The following is a 17,152-nucleotide window of genomic DNA, read 5'->3' as shown; positions in this document are numbered from 1 at the left end:
TATTTCCCCTCAGGTTGAAACAGTCTCTTGTGCCTCTGCTATTACTGTAAGGAGGTCCTGTCCATGCTGCCAATGCAGCTGAGCCTCTTCCTTGTGACTCCTTGTGGTTTAATTTAATTTTGTGGGATTAAATTGGTTATATAGAAGGAAAATGAATCAGCCAAAATTAGATTGCATTAAGTGAATAGTTTTAAGTTACCCTCGCTATGGGAAGTGATGTAATTGAGGTGTTATGGAGTTATCAGTAAAGTCATTCCTTGCTGTAGGAGAAGTCAACTAACCCAATTTGTACAAATGTATTGAAAGAATTTGATGGTACCGTCATTTTTGTTTTTAATGACTTAAGACATATAGTACATATTTCTACACAGATAATAATGAACAAAGAAAATATGATTATACACATCTTTTGCATTGAAGAAATAGCTGCTGTTTATTTGCTTTCCCCAATAAAATATAAAATACATTTGAAGATTATTATTAGCCATCATGCCTACCTTTAGCTGTATTGTTTTATTGAGCAAGTTTACACAATTATAAATTACAACGGGTAAACATCTTGTTAAGTTTGTGAAATCTATTGCCCTATATCCTCGTTACCCGTTGATTCAAGTATTGCTCATAACCATTGATTTACACTGATGTTAATAGATAAGAGACGAAAGCATTATCTAGTCTGACTGCGTTTGGGTATGTACCATCTTAAAATTGCCATTGCTGTACCACTGTTCTGCAACTCAGCCTCTGCCTTCCCACGTTTTAATTTTTAAATGTATTTTATTCTTGCTATACCACAATTAAGGAATACTCTACACAAAAGCGTGTGTCTTGGGAAAAGGGCTGTAGAGTGGCGTGTGAGCCATGTAGTCATATTTTGTAATTAGGATATAACTGTTCATTTCCTCCTGAATTGGAGAACAAAGCAATACTCTGATTCAGAAGTGTAATTTTATTTTGTATTTTTGAAACTGCAAATATATATTGTTCCCCCCCTTGTAAGTGAAAAATCTATGACCAGTAAACAGACACCTTCAGAAACTTGGGTTGAATTGAAAAGTGAAATAATTTTACCAGGGGGCTACTGCATCCAAAAATGCAATGTTGTGAAGATTCGCTCATGAATTATATTTCAAATGAATCTTAACTTTAAACTTTCCTTAACTTTTTGGCAAAGTCTATTTTGAGACAAAGTCTGATTCTTCTATTAGTTTAATTTCTGCCTTGCCTGGAAGGGTGATCCAAACATTTATCACACTTTGAAGATCTCTACTTATGGTCATTATAAATTTATATCTTGTTGGGGGTATGTTGCTGATCTACCCTGATTTGATTTGACAAAAGTGATATTATGGATTTACCTGAGCTTCAAGTCTACAACTTTTCTACAATGTAGATTTTAAACTTGCGTGTCCCTTGTCCAAATCTTTAGATTTGGATCATTTTATTTGATATTTTTCAAAACTTTTTCCAGTGCATTCAAATTTTCATATGGTGTCAGCATTAAATTCCAGTGGTCCAGATAATACACTGGAAAGCTGGGCTTTTTGCCTTAGTTTAGCATCAGATAATTTAATGGACTTGACTGTTAGGAAGAAATCTGGTAGTAAGCTGGTGAACAGCAGTCAACATGAATTCAAGAAAGGAAAACATTTTTCAACTCCCATATTTTAAGTGCTCTAACAAGTAGATTGGGAACATCAACTGAAAAGTACATTTAACAAAAGTTCCTCAAAAAAGTGTGCTATTTAAATGTCTAGGTTTTACAGGTATACTACAAAATTTGTATTGTGGAGTTGGTAGTGGTGGCGGGATTGGGTTGATGCTTGGATATCAATCAGACAGCCAAGGTGCTTCCTGTGTCCTCCCTCCATTAAGAATTTTCAACTGCTAATTACTCATTGTACATTTGAGAGATGAAGAATAAAAGTTGCCACCAGCATTCAAAATGTCCAATTACTGTAACATCAAATATTAAACCAAGTTGGTAGGAACTAATGCTCAAATAATGTAATGCTGAATTTAACCACTGTGTCCAGAACTAATCATTGAGGAACAATTGAGCCATGTCGGCTCTAGAGGCAGTATAAATTTATACCTAACAAGGTATTGTGGAGAATTGAGTTAACGGGACAGGCTGTAAAAATCTGACTTGGATATCCTTATGAAATATATAAGTGAGTAATTAGGAAGAAAAAGATAAATCTGAGCATCACTTAAAGCTAAACTACGACCGGTATGAGAATGCAGGTCTCAGTTAATAAATTGCTTTGTGAAACTGAAGTCTCTGTGCAGAGATATGGGAATGTAGGAGTATGTAGGACCAGGCAGTGCATATGCTTTTGCATTTCTGGGCAGTCCTCTACCCACTGGTCAGTTTGTCAAATCAGTCTACACATCTTCCCACTTCTGAACTGGAAGTTGTCCTAGATTCCCAAGTTAATGTCAATAGAGAACAAAATGGGATTAATTTTACCAATTTTCTTACAACTCCTGAAATCTGTCCTCCTCTTATCACTGAGGGGGTGATACAGTAATTAGATTTAGTTAGCTATGCTGATCTTGTCTTTACTCATTTATGTTGAATTGTCTGACACACCATTCATTTATACTGCCGTATCATCCCTTGTATCATACAATATATTGTTAACGTGAGCGATGTTTCTTACTGAGTAAACTACATCTCTTTACTTTTTCACACTGCTATCATTCTATCTATTTATACTGTAATTCAGCTGCTTACTGTTGCATTTTGACAATATTCCCAAATCCTTTCCATGTTCTGTATTGGGTTCAAGGTACATAAATGTTCAGTTTTTACCCTTCTTGTTATCATCTCATACTTGTCCACAAAAACTGCTGTATGCTACTTCAGCTTCCTTTCTCAACCTACACAGGTCTATTTGGTGTGCTTATCTCCTTTTGCTGAATGGCTAAATTAATTTGGTGTCATTTGGAAATACAGTTTTCATTTAGCCTATCGGAAATAGCATAAGCTCCAGGAAAGAAGCAAAAAAGTGCCACTTAACTCATTACTGACTGGATTGGCAATCCCACCCCCCATTTAGATGGAGGAAGACTGGGTGAAGAACATAAGATTAAGTGTGAGTCTGTGATGTTATCAGCAATATCCACATCCCCAGTGCAAATCCTGAATCTATATTCACCAGATATTTGTGTCCTATCCCTCTGGGTACATATCCCAAGTTCCCGTTAATTTTCCTCACTGACTGCTGCATTCAGCTTTACTACATTCTGTGATCTGTTCCATAACCTGAAGCCATTTATTTCACAAAATATCAATTTTTCTAATTTCATACCTTAACGTGTATAACTACTTTTTTCCATGACTCACCCGCCCCCACGCTGGCATTATTTCTGTGCCCAACCCAATAGACAATAATGATCTACTGCTGATGTTCACAAGTGACACTATAGCCACCGAATACTTTTGTTACTTAAGAACTGCAACAGTCAATATGTATGCAAGATTTTCCAGTAACAGCAATGCCATAATGATGAAATTGTCTTATGTTTGTGGTGTTACTGGGGATAAACATCAGCCAGAACCTTGGGGATACCAAGCCCTGATGTTCTTCCAGAGTGCTATGGAATTTTGCTTCACCTCCACCTGACAGGGCAGACAAGTTTAGTTTACCATCTCCTCAGAAGGACTTTGGCTGTGACGTGGCAGCACTCCCTGCTCTAGAATTTCAGCCAACATTTGTGCTTAGATCTCTGTACTGGAGCACAAGCCCACAATCTCCTGGCTCATTGCCAACAACATGAAGAGATGAGGTCAGGTTTTAAAGGTGCCACTGCTGACACCAGATAGGTAAAAGACTACATACAGGACAATGCTCTTGCCAGCCAGAGTAGCAATGATTGGGTAATTTTGCTGCCAATCAAACTTGAGCCCGTACTACTTTAAATGGCTGGGACAGATCTTGGGCACACTTTATATGTTGTTATCCTTCACTTGCTGCATTTCTAAATTACGTTCCATTCACTGGGAAGTTACTGTTGCTCAATTCCTCTGCCGGACCCGGTTTGTGGTACAATACACTAGTACCCTGAAAAAGCTCATTATGGTGCTGTTGGATCTCCAGTCCAAACATTCACAGGTACCTACCTTCTGTACTTCAAGACATCCCATTTGGACAGTGAGCTGCCATACCAGGAACCCCTGCCTTCCGCTGGTGCTACACCAACAATGAATCATGCACAGCCTGATGTGAAGAGGCCATGTGCAAGGGCTGGTGTTGGACAAGCTGATGAGTTGGGCAGTGCTGAGAGGTCGAGTGCAGCCTTTGTTGGGGAACGGCAGAACCTGCCCCAGGGGAGGTCATCCCGATCCCAGGGTCTCTCGCATTACCTCCTGTTGGATGTGATGTAAGCTGCTGTATCACCACCTCTTCGTTTGGTTGCACAAGGACCAGAGACTACTGATGCAGTCTTACCCAAGAGAAATCTCTGGGCTTGGCAGAGCTGTGCAACTGGAGAGAGAAGGCAGCAGCTTCCACTGGGAATTGGAGTGAATTGAATTGAATTAGAGCAATCAAAAAAAATGCAGATGATGGAAAGAAAACAAGAGGCTGAAAGTACTTTGCAGGTCAGGCAGTATCCGGCGGAGCGATACAGAGTGGACATTTCAAGTCAATGACTCATCAGAACTGGAAAAGTGAGAAAGCAAGCATGCTTTAAATAGCAGAGAGGAGGAGGGTGGCGAGAACAGGGGGAATGTCTGTGATAGGGGGCAGACCAAATTAAAGTGAAGTAGAGTTTATTGTCATATGCATAAGCATGGTGGGGTACAGGCACCTCAAATTATCATTGTAACAATTAAATACTGGCAGGTTGAGATAAAAGAGATGAGGATCAAATTGACACTGAAATATCCAGAAATGGGAGGTACCAAAAAGCTAACCCGATCCCCACAGAGTCGTGGCTAACCAAGATATGGCAATATCTGGAGAACTACAGGTAGAAAAGTAAAGTATCCCCAGATAACAGGTGAATGTAAAACTAGGCGTGAAGCACCTTTTCATCCAACTTGGTCCCAAACATACGATTGAATAATTAGACTGCCACCAATGTAAAAGTGGAAATTTACTCAGTGAGACAAAGTATAAAAATGCTTAGCACATCATTTTCAATTTAAAAGAACAATCTTGTTTACAAAATAGTATACTAATACATTCACATAAAGTTTACTTAATTCTCTCAAAAATGTCTCAAATTAAGAAGTTTTTCATAAATTTAAGTTTGGTTGTTACAAAATGCATCAGTTTCCCCTTGCATATTGAACAAAATATTAACCAATGATTTATATATTAACCTGTATTGATAATATGCTTCATGCCAGTCTGCTGTATTTTATCAAGAGTTTCTGCTGAACATTTTCTCGACAATTAGAGAAATCACATAAGATAGATAACTGAAGGTCATTACACAGACCACAGGGTAAATATACATTCAATGTACCTTATGACAGGCCATTTCAAATTTTCAAACCAAAATGCAAAAAAATTAGATACTGAAAAACGTCAGAAGTTTGTTCAATTACAATGGCTGCCATCACTTTGTCAAAATACCTGAGAACCATTGAATTACCACTTGTTAATATTAACTATACATTCTTCACCTACAATTTTCAAAGTATGAAACTTAAAAACCTGCAGTGTTTGCTTTCAATATCATGAATGCAACATTTCACTTTCTTTCCGGGGGGTGGGGTAGGAAGAAAGAATTAGTCTTCAAGAAATACCACTTTTTACCAACATTTACTAAATTAAACAATTATATTCATTTTTTGAAGACTGTTTGAAATTAAAGCTTTTCTTCCAGGAATTACTACTAAGCACCCATATTTTCCTCAACATTCAACAAATGCAGTTGTTTTTATAAAAGAGGAATATTTCTTGAGTTTTGTACAAAATCCTACCTGAAAAATGAACCAAAAAAAAGTAACTTAGATCAGATACATGAAGAATAAACTAGATCAGTGTAACTAAGTCTGATTCATTGCATTGATTTGATATAGATCATCTTATATAAAATTGGGTCAATTTTTCAACTTCTAACTTGCACATATTTTGATCTTTACATATTTTTCCAAATAACATTGATTACATAAATTGAAATAATTTAGCCATTAGGGAGTCAAAGGGGACTAATTATACTAATTTAAAAATACCCAGAAAACAGCTATTTTGTTTTGGACCTGGATATCACACTAGGAGAAAGTGCTAAGCAAAGCCTTGCAGAAAGTTGACATGGAGCTCTGTAGTTTCCACTACGCAAAAATGATCAATACTGAAATCTTAATTAGATTGAAAACTTAAAAACTAAAACAGCTGGAAATTGAAATAACACTCAGCAGTTCAGGCAGTATCTATAGAATGTGGAACTGAATTAGCATTTCAGATTGAAGACCTGGCATTAGCTATAAAATTCAAGACAAAATTTTTGTGCAGTGTAAAAAAAGTCTGATTCTTTACCATTATCCACTTTGTACTTCCACCCTCTGAGTTTCAGTACATTAACTCATTGAATTCCAATAGAAGGTCCTTGACCTGAAATGAAATGTTAACTCTGCCAGACTTGAGTGTTCTGTTTCTCTGTATGCTTCCGTTGCGTTCTCTGTTTATGTTAAATATCTCTATTCTCTGTTTATGTTAAATGCATTTATTCCATGTTAAATTTGCTACTTTAACTGGGATAAAACTGGTCACTGGCAAAAACAAAATAGTAAACAGCAGCTTCTAAAATAAATGGAAAACAGCTTGTGTGTAAAATAAAAAAGGGGACGTTGATTTATCAGTGCCCATTTTGTACTTCTGCTTTCTGAACTTTTGTACATTAATTCACAAAGTCTGAAAATGAGAAATACTGTCCGTTAATTAGGTTTGCTCTTCTGTCCCTGGTTTACTTTAAATGCTGACATTTTCTTCTCAGAGGGTTCAGTGCCCTTGGAACACTTCTTCAAATGGTGGTTGAAGCAGGGTCTTTGAATACTTTTAAGGCAGAGGTAGCTAAATAGTTGATAAACAAGGGAGTGAGGTTCCACATTAATTATTTGGAGAAAACAAGGTTGATATCAGCCAATCTGGGAAGAGCTAGAAAAGACAGAGGAATGAAACTGCAGCAGGATGACTTTAATTTAGAACATGTACTTTTTGCCTGAAGCTTAACTAATTTTGTGTAAGGGCAGAGAATAAGGGCTTTGCAGGGAAATGCCTTGGAGGAGAAATATTTCTGCACCCTTTCCTTTCAGGCTGACAATTCCTTTCCTCCCACAGATGCTGCTTGACCCACTGAGTGTCATGAACCCATGAACACTACCTCATTATTCCTTTGCAACCCACACACACAAGACGCTGGAGGAACTCAGCAGGTCAGGCAGCATCTATAGAGGGAAACAAAGAATTGACATTTCGGGCTGAGACCCTTCATCAGGACTGGGAAGAAAGAAAGCAGAAGCCAGAATTTGTGTGTGTTGCTCCAGATTTCCAGCATCTGTAGTCTCCCTCATGTCTCATTATTTCTTTTTTTTTTGCACTACTTATTTATTTTTGTAACTTACAGATTTTTATGTCTTTGCACTGTACTGCTGCCACAAAACAACAAATTTCACGTCATATGTCAGTGCTAATAAATCTGATTCTGATTCTCCAGCAGGCTACAGATGCTGGAATCTGGAGCGACAGACATAGAGTCATACAGCACAGAAACAAGCCCTTCGGCCCATCTAGTCCATGCCGACCTGATCTTCTCCCTCAGATTCCCCTTAAATAGGAAGAATATCAAGGCTTCAGAGAGGGTGCAGAGGAGGTTTACTAGGATGCTGCCTGGATTAGAGGGCATGTGCTATCGGGAGAGGCTGGACAAACTTGGGCTCTTTTCTCTGGAGCGGTGGAGGCTGAGGGGTGATCTGTTGGAAGTGTATAAAATTATGAGGGGCATAGATAGGGTGGATAAGCAATATCTTTTTCCCATTATTGAGCGATCCAATACCAGAGGATATGCATTTAAGGTGAGAGGGGGTAGGTTCAGAACAGAGGTGAGGGGTACATTTTTTTACTGAGGGAGTTGTGGATGCCTGGAACGTGTTTCCTGATAGGGTGGTGGAGGCAAATTCATTTGGGGCTTTTAAGAGGGGTTTGTAATGGGCACATGAGTGAGAGGAAAATAGAGGGATATGGGCATTCTGTAAGATAAGATTTCTTTATTAGTCACATGTACATCGAAACACAGTGAAATGCATCTTTTGCATAGAGTGTTTTGGGGGCAGCCTGAAAGTGTTGTCACGCTTCCGGCACCAATATAGCATGCCCACAACTTCCTAACCCTACGTCTTTGGAAGGTGGGAGGAAACTGGAGCACCCAGAGGAAGCCCATGCAGATACGGGGAGAACGTACAAACTCCTTACAGACAGTGGTCGGAATTGAACCCAGGTCGCTGGCGCTGTAATAGTATTACGCTAACAGTGTAGGTAGGAGGGATTAGCTATCTCAGCACAACATTGTGGGCCGAAGGGCCTGTTCTGTGCCATACTGTTCTATGTTCAATATTTCACCTTTCACCCTAAACGTATGTCCTCTAGTTCTAGTCTCACTCAACCTTAAGGGGCAAAAGACTGTGTGTCTTCACCTTATTTCCCCTCTTGGGGCATATCCCCTTCAGGTTGAAACAGCCTGTTGTGTCTCTGTTATTGCGATGAGGAGGTCCCATCCACGCTGCCAATGCAGCTGAGCCTCTTCCTTGTGACCCCGTTAGCGTAACACTATTACAGCGCCAGCGACCCGGGTTCAATTCCGGCCGCCGTTTCTACGTTCTCCCCGTGTCTGCGTGGGTCTCCTCCGGGTGCTCTGGTTTCCTCCCACATTGCAAAGACGTACGGGTTGGGAAGTTGTGGGCATGCTATGTTGGCGCCAGAAGCGTGGCGACACTTGTGGGCTGTCCCCAGAACACTCTGTGCAAAAAGATGCATTTCACCCTGTGTTTTGATGTACATGGGACTAATAAAGATCTTATCTCATCCCCCAGTGACAGGGAGGGGACTCCCCGCCACCTTCACCCTCTGCAGCAGGTTGCAGCCTGCCTGCCCTGCAGGCTCCGGCCGCCAGGGGGAACCGTGGGGCCCGCTCCTCAACCCAGGCGGCGCCTTTAACTCCCTCACACCCCCCCCCCCCCCCGTTAAAATGACGGATTTGCCCCATTTACTGCGGGTCAGGGCAGCAGCAGCACATTTAAAGGGCGCCGGCCGCGTCCACCTCCCCTCGGCGCGGGAAACCCCCCTCGCTGCCGCCACACCCGCTGGGCCCACCCACCAGGGCGGCTCTTGCTTTAAACTGAACCACTGCAATAAACCCAACAATGAATAAAAATCAAAACCGCCTGAACACTGAACTATTATTCTCTCTAGTAAATTGCTTCCCTTTTGTCCCGACGCGGGAGCCGCAGACTCCGTTCTGCGCCGCAGGTCGGCCGCTCGCTGGGTGGCGCTCTGGGAGGATCCCCCCCCCGTGTGTGTGTGTTTTTTTTCCTTGAGCGGGCCCATCTTGCCGACCGGGTGCTCGTTAGCAATGGTGGGTGACGCGGCGGTTGGGGGGCGGGGCGGGAGCTGGCGGGCGGCGCGCGCGGGAAAGCGGCCGGATTTGGAACGTTGGCCCGGGCAGCGTCATTGTTCGCCGAACGTTGATACATTCGAGTCCCGGGGATCCAGCCGCGCGGCGTCTGCAGCCCAGGGTAAAGAGCTCGCACCGCTCCTGCAACTTCACCCACCCGCGTTAACTCCTAGCAACCGGCAGCACTCTGCTTTCTGCACCCCCTTGTCATTCATTGCATTGCAACCGGTGCTACGGTTTAGCCGGGCTTTAGATGTTTTTTTTTATTAAATGCACCTTTTTTGAGGTAGTTAACTTTAAAATTTGTCGGTGCAGCCACAGATTCTGGAGTGCGGACGCAAGAGACTGCACGATGCTGGAAGTTGGAGCAGGAAAGAAATGCATGGAGGAACGCAAGCGGGGTCGGGCAGCGTCTGTGGAGGCAGAGGGATGGTCGACGTTTCCGGTCGAGACCTCAATCCTGATGCGAACGCCGAGCATCCCTGTGCCTCCACAGACGCTGCCCGGCCCGCTGAGTTCCCCCAGCATTTTGTTGTCTTAATGCTGAAGAGTACTCTGCTGAACTTTGTACTGGAGAAAATGCATTCCTCTTTTCTTTGCTAAAGACCTTGGGGAAATTTTACTTTTGTTAAAGTGTATTTTTTTCCTCCTCTTTAGAATCATAGGAAGGTCATTGTTGATAATATTGCATGTGAGTGGTGTGAGGCGATTCTCTTTCCTCAGGTGGTCTTAATGTTTGTAGATTTATGAAAAATGTCTTATTGAGAAAATGTTGCCTCAAAATTGTGTAACGTGACGAATGTCAGGATTAAGATTGATTGATGACAGCCCAGTGAAGATTGAACAAACTGTAATTGGGAATATAGTATATTGAAAGCACACAACTGACCAATCATTATCTATAAAGATAAAATGCAGGTTATTGTTTTGGTTATGCCCCCCCCCACCTTTATTATATCTTTTGAGATAATTGTCATGTTTGGAGACCTCGTTAAAAGTGTTGTTGGAAGGAATGAGTTAACAACACCGAAGATGACATCAGGAAATAAGGTATTGGAAACTGAAGTACTCGGAGCGGTGTGTAATGCTGCAGTGGAATGATTTCTAAATGCCAGCAGGGTATAAAGGAGCAAAAAAACTGAACGTTTAATGAACTAATTCTCAGAACCTTTTCTCTGTTGTCCCTCCACGCCTGTTTTCCCTCTACCCTTATCCCTTTCACTTTTGTCCAGGTATTGATACTTGATGTTGGTGTTTGCCCCCTCGAGTCTAATTGGGTAATTGATTGGAGAAGATCACAGCCGTGTTTGATATTCTGACCTAAGATCCTCCCAGTGCCGGGTGTCCTGAGGTTGTGAAACAAGCAAAACTGAAAAAGGCAAATGCAAGTCTTCTGTTTCCTCTCCCCCCACGCTCTTCTAGTCTACTTGACGATGCATGAAAATGTTTTATTTCTTTAGTCAGCAGTATACCAATAAATTGGTTATGTATAATAAGTCAATAATGAAGAGTTGCAATCCAGGCATATAGACAAGGCTCAAGACATTTTGTGAAGAGCTGCATCTAAAGATGAGGGTGTTGAGGGTTGAAGGAAAATGAAAAGGTGAGACCAGCTTTCATTCAGGTGAGGACTAGCTGTGGTACAGAAGGAAGCCATTTGGTCCATCGAGTCCATGCTGAGTCTTGCTGTTTTGGCTGTGGCATGGCTGTCTAAACAAATAGTCAGAAAAATGAATTTTCTGAGAATTTAATCATTTCTATTTTACCAAAACTCTGCCTGTCCGACATCCTGATGGAATTGGAGACCTAACAATGAGAATGCATTTCCAATAGTACAAAGCTATGGAGACACAAGAGACTGCTGTGATTCACTCGCATGTACTATACATAGCTTTCATAGTTAAGAGTAAGAAGAATAAGAAACTATTAGGGACTGATAGGGGGGCAAAAGGCCACATACTAATTACCCTTCATTTTTCAGGATGTGTTTCACAGCCGGCGAATCACCTTGAAGTGTGATGTGACCACTGTGTTAAACACTACAAACAGTCATCGAAGTGGTTGCCTGGTTAACCTGTTCTCGGTGAAGTTGGGTGAAATAATGACCAGGACAACGGCTGAGCTCCCTGTGACTGATGCCCTGTGATCCTTTGTGTATTCTGGATCGGTTTGGGGTCTCAGCTGAAAGCGTTGTTGGCGGTGAAGCTCTCCTTCAGTGCCGTGCTGAAGTGTTTGCCAGAGTGACTGTCTCCTGCATTGGTGACAAACCCATGAGAGTGTTGCCAGTCAAACAGAACTGGTACCATGTCTTTTCCCACCCAAACTGACCCACTGGTGGTATCAGGTTTATCAGCATGGCTGGTTGCTGGATTAAAGTTACTGTATTGATCGATTTGTTCTGTGATTTTTCAAGTACACACTGAGCTGTGGGTCCTCTGGAAATGCACACACTGATGTGGTTTGAAATGGGAGGGGTGAGGGAAATCACTGGAGTCTTTTGAATCTAATGATCTGAGTTGACACCGATTAAGTGATGCTGTGCTTTCAACAAACGGAACAATTTAAACATTAGTTTACAGCGCTAACCACGATACATTTTGCCTCTTGGCGCTGGGTAGTAAAGCCAACTTTGGATTTTTTTAGTGATGCTTTTTTTTCCTTTGCCTCTCCTGTTTGTGTGTTTATTTAAGCAGCTCAGTTCATAAATTGGAATAAGCCGATGTAAAGGGTTTTGCAAAATCATGGGTTTCTTGTTCTGTGATTTGAGGTTTGTAAATTTCTGATTGTCAATCTACTAGTTCTATATTTTAACTGAAAATTATGTCGTCTTGTATTGGAAAGGATATGCCACATTCTGATAAACCTACATGTTAGCTGTTAGAATGTAAAAGGCAGTAAAACTAAAATCCTGCAGATCTGAAAGAGGCAGAAAGTATTGGTTTATTATTGTCACTTGTACCAAGGTACAGTGAAAAACTTGTCTTGCATACCGATCAATTCATTACACAGTGCAGTTACACTGAGTGCAGAGTGCATTGAGGTAGTACTCAAAGCACCTCATGATGGTGGATGTCAGAGCTACTTGGAAACTCTTCCCCAGGTCTGGCACCCTCCCTACTGCGAGAAAGGTTCAGACCATGGACATTTGAGCATTTCCAACATTTTCTGTGTCTATCCTGCAGTTTGAACATACTCTTCTATATGGGGTTTAGCACAGGAATGAGACCCAACTCTTCACATCGCCAGAAATCTGAATCTTATGTGAAACTGTGAGTGTGTTTCCAAACAACAGATATCTCAGGACATTTATTCTGGAATTAACCATTCACCAGGCACTCCCGGAAGCTGTGATTGGGAATGCTCTCTTTTTCCTGAGGCTAATGCTCCTTGGCTGTGCAAGACGCACAGGCTACTGAGAAGGTACCCCAGCCACTGGCCCTCCCGCTTCTGAAATCATTTGGCAGGAATCCTAAAGCTCTCACAACCCAAAAGAAGCTGGATAAAATGACCGCAGTGCTAACGTTTCTCCCCCTTCCCCATCTTTCTCAGGCCAAGCGCCATGAAGTTTGTCACGTGTGAAATAGCATGGCATAACAAAGAACCCGTGTACAGTGTCGACTTCCAGCACGGACCACATGGCAGAATTGATCGATTGGCCTCCGCAGGGGTAGACACCGCAGTCCGGGTAAGTGCCAGCAGGGGCGGAGAAGTCGCTCGCTCTTAAACTCATGCGCGCAGTTTGAAAGCAAAAGTAAGTTGGGGTTGGTTGGGTCCACCACACACAATTATATAGAGCATAGAACGCTACAGCAGAGTACAGGCCCTTCGGCCCACAATGTTGTGTCGACATTTTATCCTGCTCTGAGATCTATCCAACCCTCCCCTCCCCTCCCCTCCCCTATCATTCATGTGTCTATCTAAGAGTCTCTTAAATGTCCACAATGTATCTGCCCCCACAACCTCTGCTGGCAGTGCATTCCACGCACCCACTACTCTGTGTAAAAAAAAAACTTACCTCTGACATCCCCCTTATATCTTCCTCCAATCACATTAAAATTATGTCCCGTCATGTTAGCCATTGTCGCTCTGGGAAAAAGTCTCTGACTGTCCACTCGATCTACGCCTCTTATCATCTTGTACACCTCTATCAAGTCGCCTCTCATCCTTCTCTCCAAAGAGAAAAGCTCTAGCTCGCTCAACCTATCCTCATGAGACATGCTCTCCAATCCAGGCAACATCCTGGTAAATGTCCTCGGCACCCTCTCTAAAGCTTCCACATCCTTCCTATAATGAGGCGTGGAAATCAGCCACCCAGTCCACATGTTCAATTTGAAACTCCTCCCACTTTCTTCATCTAAATCCATCAGAGTAACCCACCATTCCCTTCTCCTTTATACATACGTCCAGTCTCCCCTTAAAGGTGTCTACTGTATACCAGAGAAACAACATTGAATTCTCCCACTTTAAGTAATCCCCACCCCCCTCCTCCCCACAACGCTTCTTCTCTTCTTCCCCTTCTTAGCCTATCTCTTTTTTTCTACCTTTTTTTCCTTTCTCTCCTTACCTTTGATCCATCCCCCGGTGGATCTGCTCTCCCCTTCTCCCCCGCACTTGCCTATCACCATCTCTTACCTGCATCTGCCTATCACCATCTCTTACCTGCATCTACCTATCACCACCTTGTGTCCACCCCACCTCCCCTCTTTTGTCCACCTATCACTGCTCTGCTTTTCCCTCCTATATATTGGGCTTCCCCTTTTCCTATCTTCAGTCCTGAAGGGTCCTGACCTGAAACATTGACTGTCTGCTTTTCTCCATGGATGCTGCCTGGCCTGCTGAGTTCCTCCAGCATCATCGTGTTTTTCGTCTACTGTATACTGTACGGTTCAGCCACCCCTCTGCCCCTACCCTCTCTATCACAACATTTTAAAGATTTCTGTTGGGTCACCCCGTGACCCAGTCTCTCCACCCTTTTCTGCTGCATGCACCCTCTCATTTCTGGTGTGATCCACGGAAATCCTCCCTGCGCTGTTGCAAGTTCCTTTATAGTGACCAGACCTGTACCCAGTACACTAAGTGTGATCTAGCTAAGGTCCAACAAAGGTTTGTCACAACTTCCCTACACTTCAATTCTGTTTGGGATGAAGCACTATAAATGGAGAGTTAAACAGTATCCTTTCACCTCACATCTCCCTTAAAGTCAAGGTAAGCACCTTTAAAGGGAAAGTTTGCTAGTGTTCTGTTGTTTTTAACAATGTAATCTTCTTGCAGATATGGAAGGCTGACAAAGACCCAGATGGCAAAGCAGTCATAGATTTTTTATCAAATCTAATACGTCACACAAAGGCAGTGAATGTTGTACGCTTCTCCCCTAACGGTGAAATTCTTGCATCAGGAGGCGATGGTAAGTTCAACTTACAAATTTTTAAGCGCTTGTGTCTGAAACTGATCAACTTTGAACACCTCACTAAAGCAGGAGTTCCAAGGCAATGTATTTATCGTGACTGCGTTCCATTAAAGGTGATGGAATGTGTAGTAGATCCTTAAGTTTTGTGGGGGATATTGTTCCAGAAATGGCTGCGAGTCCCAAAAACCTCAGTAGGAGAAGAAGGTAGGTACAGTTTATATGTAAAGTGCAATAAAAAGGGAACACTTTTGATAAACTTGTCTTGATGTGCACTGATAATATACATAACTACCACGATCATGTATTGTGCTGATAACTGCTGATTGCTGCCTCAGTGGCAGCCACTAGTTACAGTTTTAAAACCCAATAAGTTAAAGATTCGTCCTCCTACATTAATGAGGAATAAGGCGTGCTGGTTAGTCAAATATGTGGGTTTATCAGGAATTACACAATGTTTTTACACAGTGGGTAAATTGGTCTATTTTTGTCACATGTACTGAGGTACAGTGAAAAACTTTGTTTTGCATGCCATTCATACAGGTCATTTTCATTACAACAGTGCATTGAGGTAGTACAAGGGAAAACAATAACAATGCAGAATATAGTGTCACAGCTACAGAGAAACTGCAGTGCAGGTAGACAATAAGGTGCAAGGTCACAGCAAGGTAGATGGTGAGGTCAGAGTCCATCTCGTCGTATAAGGGAGCCGTTCAATAGTCTTATCACAGTGGGATAGAGGCTGTCCTTAAGCCTGGTGGTACGTGCCCTCAGGCTCCTGTATCTTCTACCCGATGGAAGAGGAGAGAAGAGAGAATGTCCTGGGTGGGTGGGGTCTTTGATGTACTACATTGTCCAGTTAATTTTTTTAGAAGTCATATTATCTATGGAGGGTTCTACTGCAAATTCACAAAACCATGTAAATTATGCATAGGGGTTTACTGTAGTTGGATAAATGATGTCTTGCTCAGCAGGCAAAGCTTTGGTGGCTGTTGATTGCCCAAAGACTGAGATGAATGGACCCAGTATTTAGATGTAGCCTGTGTTCCTTGTGCTGCATTATGATATCCTGGGTTCTTGAGACCATTGGGATTGACACCTAGATGGATCCTTTTGATCTCAACTATGGATGGTGAACGAGAACAGATATTTGGAAACAAAAAATTGAAAATGCTCAGATACTCAGCAGGTCACGCGGCAGCAGCACAGAGAGAGAAAAACGGTCAATGTTTTGGGTTGGAACTGTGATTCTGTAACTGGCTACGTGTCCTGCCTGACCTGCTGAGTTCGAACATTTTCTGCTGTTGTTTCAGATTTCCGGGATCTAGGTTTGTTTTTTTGTGCTTGAGTTACAATTGCTCAATCTTGCATAGCATCAACTTCCAGCCAGGATATTTTGGGAAGGAAGTGTGGTTACTATTGCCCTCTGGGCTTAGGGAATCTGAGGCTAAATTAATCGACAATCTTACCATTGCCCTGGGTGAGGTATTTGGGACTTCAATGAAACTCATGCCACACGGTGGATTTACCCACAGACTCAAACAAATTCAGGAATGGTTTCCCATCACCTAAGTAAACAGTGTACGTATTAGTTATGTAACTTTGTACTTGATATATTCATTGAGGTGATTAAAATGTGGTAAAGCTTTCTTGCATTTAAAATTCCATCCTCGTGGCACAGATGCACTAATATTCCTGTGGAAACTGAATGACAACAAGGACATCAAAGAACCGGAACAAAACCTATTTGAGGAGGATGCTCAGCTAAATAAGGAGAACTGGACAGTACACAAAACGTTAAGGTAGGAAGAGCTTTGGTGTCATTGTCCTGCACTCCAGGCCTTCCCCCTTCACTTAGTTTAAAGTAAGTGGTTATAATGTGGGATGGGTTACAAGGGGTAGTACTGCCAGTTTACAAGATGCGTATGCCTTCTGGACATATTCTGAATGGGAATCGAATTGCATTAAAGTGTTTCAGAGTATTAGAATTCCCATCCCACTGGAGAGAGCATACTGAATACTTCTGATGCTTTCAGCATGGTGCCAGCACAGCTTAGAGGTATTAGGTGGCTCGCAGCACTCCCATGACACTGTTTTGAAGGTAAGGAGTGTACTCCGGCT

The 17,152-nt window shown here is 42.2% G+C and overlaps 1 protein-coding gene across 3 annotated transcripts in view; it reads left to right on the top strand.

Moving 5' to 3' along the window:
• The first annotated feature begins 9,590 nt into the window (after positions 1-9,590).
• The window catches only part of chaf1b (chromatin assembly factor 1, subunit B), a 40,896-nt gene continuing 33,334 nt past the window's right edge, over positions 9,591-17,152 (top strand). The window contains exons 1-5 of one of the 3 annotated variants that reach the window (XM_052014181.1): positions 9,591-9,748; positions 10,860-11,005; positions 13,177-13,312; positions 14,899-15,031; positions 16,713-16,833. In XM_052014181.1, the coding sequence (XP_051870141.1) occupies positions 13,187-13,312; positions 14,899-15,031; positions 16,713-16,833 (380 nt within the window). In that variant the 5' untranslated portion in view covers positions 9,591-9,748; positions 10,860-11,005; positions 13,177-13,186. Of the gene's footprint in view, positions 9,749-10,859; positions 11,012-13,176; positions 13,313-14,898; positions 15,032-16,712; positions 16,834-17,152 lie in introns of all 3 variants that reach the window. The other 2 variants (XM_052014179.1, XM_052014180.1) reach the window with 2 other exon arrangements.

Source organism: Pristis pectinata, chromosome 4, assembly GCF_009764475.1.
Source record: "Pristis pectinata isolate sPriPec2 chromosome 4, sPriPec2.1.pri, whole genome shotgun sequence".
NCBI classification, from domain to species: domain Eukaryota; kingdom Metazoa; phylum Chordata; class Chondrichthyes; order Rhinopristiformes; family Pristidae; genus Pristis; species Pristis pectinata.
Note: the sequence above shows the minus strand (reverse complement) of the source record. Positions and strands in the feature narration are given on the sequence as shown.